This window comes from Sinocyclocheilus rhinocerous, unplaced genomic scaffold (genome assembly GCF_001515625.1).
Source record: "Sinocyclocheilus rhinocerous isolate Xijiao unplaced genomic scaffold, SAMN03320098_v1.1 scaffold806, whole genome shotgun sequence".
Taxonomy (NCBI): Eukaryota; Metazoa; Chordata; class Actinopteri; order Cypriniformes; family Cyprinidae; genus Sinocyclocheilus; species Sinocyclocheilus rhinocerous.
Window position 1 is genome coordinate 198,386 of NW_015648045.1, and position 6,000 is coordinate 204,385.

The window sequence follows — 6,000 nt, forward strand, 5'->3', positions numbered from 1 at the left end:
CGGTCTCGTCTGACCGATACCCGATCCGGCAGAAAATGCCGGTATCGGCTCGGATCGGTGCATCCCTAGTTCCCCTCACTTCACAACAAATCCTTTCAATTGAACAGTATTCAGAAAAGAACAAGAATGAAAAATATAAGAAGCTAGGCTATAAACGACAAGCCAAAATGAATTCATTTAGTCTAAAGCGAAACTGAAACCAACGTTGGGTCTCTCATTCGACACAAATCCAAATGTTTCCGTATTCGCGATGTATTTGAATACCAAAATATTATTAATGATGTAAACCTGGTTTTGTTCTTCACTCACACGTTCCAATATCGACGTAAAACAAAATGTGTTTGGCATAACATTATGGCGGTATGGTGATAACGCTTAATGGCACACATTATTTAAACTGGGCAGTGTGTTTTTTCCATATGTTTGGCTGACTGTATTTTTTATGATAATGAACAGACTGCACTGTCAAGTTAGCAATGCTTAACTGTGTGTGTGTGCGGCGCCGGCACAATCACTTGAATTTTTTCCTTCTAACAGTGGAAACAACTACTCCTTCTAGTCAATACAGATAATCAAAACTGTAAAAGGTTTGCTTTTATTTGTGTACATTCACAATAAAAGCAAATCGTTGTGCTTTTGTAAAATAAAGATAAATAGGACGCCGCATTCAGCCATCTTGGTTTCCTTTCGAGCAGCACAAAAATGAACCGAAACTCTGCATACTACTTGTTGCTAGGCATGGGCCGATTACCGGTTTCAAGGTATACCGCGATTTGAAAATTTCACGGTTTCAAAACCGCTAATATTTTCCATTATACCGTTCCTGTGGTATGCGCTGTTTTACATGTCTCCTCAAAGACTGAAAGTGTAGGAATCCCTCAGGTTGAGTGCAGTGTAGAGAGTAACACGACCCTCCTCCTCCTATTGGTGCGAGCGAGCGGTCAGTCGCGTGCGTGCGTGCGTGCGTGTGTGTGTGGGTTATTATTATATCAAATTATGTATATGAAATGATATAACTAAATGATATGAACTGATATGTATATGAATTATATAACTAAAATTAAATAACTGTAATTACAGATTTAGGTTAAATAAAGAAAAAATAAACAAATTCTACTGTTCCTAATATTCTGTATGTTGCTCAAAAACAAAATATATTGTGTTCAGCAGAATTTTTTTTTAATTTTTATTTTTTACCCAGTCATTTAAAAATAACATATTTTAGAGCTGTAACAGCAATACCGTGATATTTTTGCTTAAGGTTATCATACCGTCAAAATCTCATACCGGCCCATGCCTACTTGTTGCACAGTTTTTTTCTTTCTTTTTGTTAATTTATTATTTAAGTAAAAAAATGTATCATATAGGCCTATTTATTCATTATATATATAGCCTAGCTTTATTATGTTTTTCTCCGCTCGTGCAGAAGCGCTGCAGGTGCATGATGTGACCATGTGAATCTTCATGTTCTGTTGTTTGCTGCTTTTTGCGCATGTAAAACGAATCTCTGGAAAACACATTTTGGTATTTTTAATGGGTCACAGACACTTATCCTTTCTAATTTAATTCAATTCTAATTCAAAAATAATCTTGTTAGTTAACATTTAATAATCGGTTAACGAGCGTTGATTGTCGGTTAGGAGAAATAACCAAAATGAACATCCCTAGATATTATAATTATAAATATTTTTGCAATGTCGCTCTTTTGCAAAATGCATACTTTTTAGTAAAACAGCTATATTATATTTTTATATTTTACGTCATAATGTAGTATTTATTATATATTTTTACAAAGCCAGATTGGAAATTTTCTCTCTCATTTAAATACTAAAATTGAATTGTTCATGATATATGATTATGGAGCCAAACAGACTTCAAATCAGTCCATACGGTTTCTACTTTGAGACGATCAACTTAAATATCAACTGCTATTGTCCAGTTCTCTCACAAAATCATACAGAGCCTGTAAATCTGCAGTGAGCCAATGATTAAAACTCTTTAATTATGGTCACATGTGTAGTAATGACAGCTCATGCATTGCTCTGATGCAAAAATAGGCCCAAATCAGGCAAACAAAATGACATGAATCCACACACACACACACACACACACACACACACACACACACGCACACGCAAAACACACCTCTGGGCAGTTGCTATGCTATCAATGCAACACAAAACATTAAAATAATCATTTTGCTACTCATCAATAAATTCCACTACAGTGGATAATTAGAATGCATGATTAATTGAGGATAATGAAATGAGAGATGCAAGGAGACAGCGTCAGTAATGATCAGGAATTTAGCCTTTTCTTGCTCTCATTTAGTGCTACTGATGAGCTTGGCCCTCATACAGACATGCACCCACTCTTTTTACACACACACACACACACAGTTAAATTACAGCAGTCTTGGCTGCAGCCAACAGTGTAATAATTAAGAAGATAATAGCTGAGCGTTTCGAGTGTAAATCTTCCTCCTGGATGGAGCTCTGAACGCTTCAGCCTGCCCAACCCCTCCGAAGAGCGGCGTACATCTGCCACACACAGACACACGTGTGTGCAAATACACCAAACACACGTAATACCACATGCAAACTACACCAATGTGTTCAGATATATATACACAATCATGATAGAGTTACTTAGAAAAACACGCAAACATCACAACAACAAACGTTCACTAAATATCAATATGAAAAATCATATGGGCCCAGGGAAAGGTTAGAAAAGTGTCAGTTTGAATTAAATGGTTGTACTGGATTTCCATTTCTTTTCACAATGTTCTCTCATGTTTATTCATGTCTATATAATGGATGCTTGTTGCTGTCAAAATCAAATTTGTTAGCATTGTTTCCAGGGGCCCTAACCATCTCCAACCCATCATCAAGCTCAGACCAAGACTCGCTATCAACTCTCCCAGCTCTCTACATGATAGATCATACTTGCACTTGTATTATTTTTTTGTTCCTCAGTGGGGATAGAAGAAGCAGTTACACTCAAACAGATCTTTAAGAAATAACCTAAAGGTTCATTTATGAGGGCTGACACTCACAATGGAGTGTTCATAAATGCATGTCTGCTGCTTGTATTTACTGTACCCTTAAAGCATTTGTATTTACTACTGCTGTGTGTAGTTGACAGTGTTCATCAAAGTATTATTACATTCTGTACCATATATACTTCATCTGTTATTAGAGATATGCTTGTTTAGTGTGTTTGCAAGTGTCTTGTGTTCATTGAGATTGCATTTATTTGATCAAAAAGTAAAAACCGTCAAATAAAATTGTGAAATATTTACAATTCAAAATAACTGGTTTATATTTTAATATATTTTTAAATGTTATTTGTCCATGTGATGAAAAGCTGAATTTTCAGCAGCCATTACTCTAGTCTTCAGTGTCACATGATCATTCAGAAATCATTCTAATATGTTAATTTGGTGCTCAAGAAACATTTTTTACCGTCATCTCTATCTATTATCAATGTTGAAAACTGTTGTTGTGCTTAATATTTTTGTGAAAATGATACATTTTTTTCAGAATTATTTAATGAATGGAAAGGCACGCAGTTCTGTTTATTAACCGCTAGAGCGCCAAAAGTTACGGACAGCAGCTTTAAAAAAACAGAATTTTTATGTAAAAATTTAAAATTCTATATTGTCACTTTCCAAAAAAAATTACATTCATTGTTCATTCATAACATGCGGAACAGTGACTTTTCCTGAAGTTTACTGTTTAATGTGGTGAATTAGTTATAAAACTAACACTTTGCTGGCTGTAGTGATGGTACTTCAAAAGGGAATTCATTTCTTGGGGATTTCTTGGACTTTTAGTGGGATTCCAACATACTTTACCTTTTTCCTTTTCCAACTGCACATGTGTATTATAACTTTGTGGTACTAGCAGTTTACACAATATGCACTCGAAAACACTTGAAAGATATGCATCCACAATGCACTTGCCAGGAACATAAATATAAATGTCTTGTTAAGCCTCCCAGTATGATAATAAACAGCTCAAATGGCACATCAAGTCTGTCAAAACGTACTATAAACACAATTCCAATTTTCCAACAAGAAAAAATGTCCATAAGACCTCTGATGCTTTTTCAAATAATAAATTCTTGTGAAATGAGCCCCATTTCTTACCGTCTTGTGCCCCCTAGTGGAGCACAGGTCTCAAAGGCTGCTTACAACTTCATCCTCACTTTATCTCTCTAAGATTATAGTGTTTTAACTGCAAGTACACAACACTACACCTGCAACAGTTAATGAAGCTGTCCTAGCAAAATCCAGCACACAGAACAACACGGCTATCTCTATACCACAGAGCAATGCAAGGCGAGATGGGCCATTTAGCCTGTAATTAAGAGCTGATTAAGCCAGATTGGGCCGGCTATTCAACAGCAAAGTCACCTTGCACTTTCTGCCTCCTGTTCCTTATGCTGTAACCTACATAATGCGAAAGTAACGGTTACGCAAGCATGAACTGTTATGACCGGTGCTGCGATGAATCTCATCTAACAGAGGTGACATACAATTAACACATCCGGGCAGAATGTTGGATTTAAACCACCACTGATGACCTTGTGTTTGTTTAACACAACGTTGCCAGTCAATTCTTTTTCACAGCACAAATATAAAGCTTACACTTTACACTAATTAGGACAGTATGAAGAGACTCACCATCTTGAAAGACGCGCTCCACGTTGAGGCCGTAGGTAGCGCAGGTCTCATAATATGTGCACCTCTTCAGGTCGTTGGACAGTTTGCGAGCGCGGGTGTCATCGATGACACGAGGGTTAGCTGCACTGATAGCATCTGTGAATGGTCAAGACGAGACAAAGAAATTTGAAACTAAAACTGGACAGAATAATAACTGTAATAATTAGTGTTTTAAGAAAATTTAATTTCATCAAATGCGAGAATTCAAATTCATCAAAATATCTTGTGGACATATTTAAGAACAAGGGAACAAGCAGATGAGCTGTAGCTCTAATCTTCCATTGATTAGAGTGTGGCACCCCCTAGTGTTCATATACAGTAAAAACACAAGTAGTATGAAGGTTTTTTTTCTTGCATTACTTAATATTTTAAATATATAGCTGCGTTCAAAAGTTTGGGGTCAGTAAGATTTCTTTTTTTCTTTTAAGAAATGAATACTTGCATAAAAAGTAACAGTAAAGGCATTTATAATCATAAAAAAGCTGTTTATTAGAACTTTTTATTTAACATTTAACAAGAATTTGACAAGAATCCTAAAAAATGTATCACGGTTTTCACAAAAATATTAAGCTTAATATTAAGTTCAGAGAGTAGAAATTGATGGGGTTCTTTCTGAGGAAACTTTTGTTTAAAATGGAGTCCCTCAGGGAAGTGTTTTAGGCCCTCTTTTGTTTCTTTTATAAATGACATGCAAGCAGTTTGTGATTGTAATTAGTTTTTATATGCTGATGATTCTGCTTTGTTAATTTCAGATAAGGATGTTGGTAGGATACAAGCGCATTTAGGTAAGGAGCATTGTAAGGTAAGAGACTGGCTCTCTGAAAACAAACTGATGTTGCATTTAGGTAAAACGGAATCCATATTATTTGGGTCTAAAAATAATTTGAATAAGGTTTCTAAGATGTCTGTTAAGGTGGGGGATTGTTTAATATCAAATATAACTTCTGTTAATTATCTTGGATGTGTCCTTGACAATGATTTAAGTGGTGTAAGTATGGCTATGAAGGTTCTGGGTAAGGTTAATGCTAGGACAAAATTTCTTGCCAGACATGTTAGTTTCCTTGATAAACAGAATATAAAATTACTTGCATCATGTTTAGTGTCATGTCATTTCGAATATGCATGTATTTCTTGGATGTCTGATTTGTCTCGTGGTTGGTTGGATAAGTTACAAAAATCTCAGAATAAATTGATAAGGTTAGTTTCAGGGTTTAGTCGTTTTACACATGTGGAGGTTTCCCACTTTAAGTGTCTTGATTGGTTACCTATAG

The 6,000-nt window shown here is 35.6% G+C and overlaps 1 protein-coding gene across 2 annotated transcripts in view; it reads right to left on the reverse strand.

The window, feature by feature from the left end:
* Positions 1-6,000, reverse strand: part of agap1 (ArfGAP with GTPase domain, ankyrin repeat and PH domain 1) — a 137,935-nt gene that overhangs the window by 77,479 nt on the left and 54,456 nt on the right. For both annotated transcript variants that reach the window (XM_016514080.1, XM_016514079.1), the window contains exon 6: positions 4,691-4,825. In XM_016514080.1, coding sequence (XP_016369566.1) covers positions 4,691-4,825 — 135 coding nt within the window. The remainder of the gene's footprint in view (positions 1-4,690; positions 4,826-6,000) is intronic.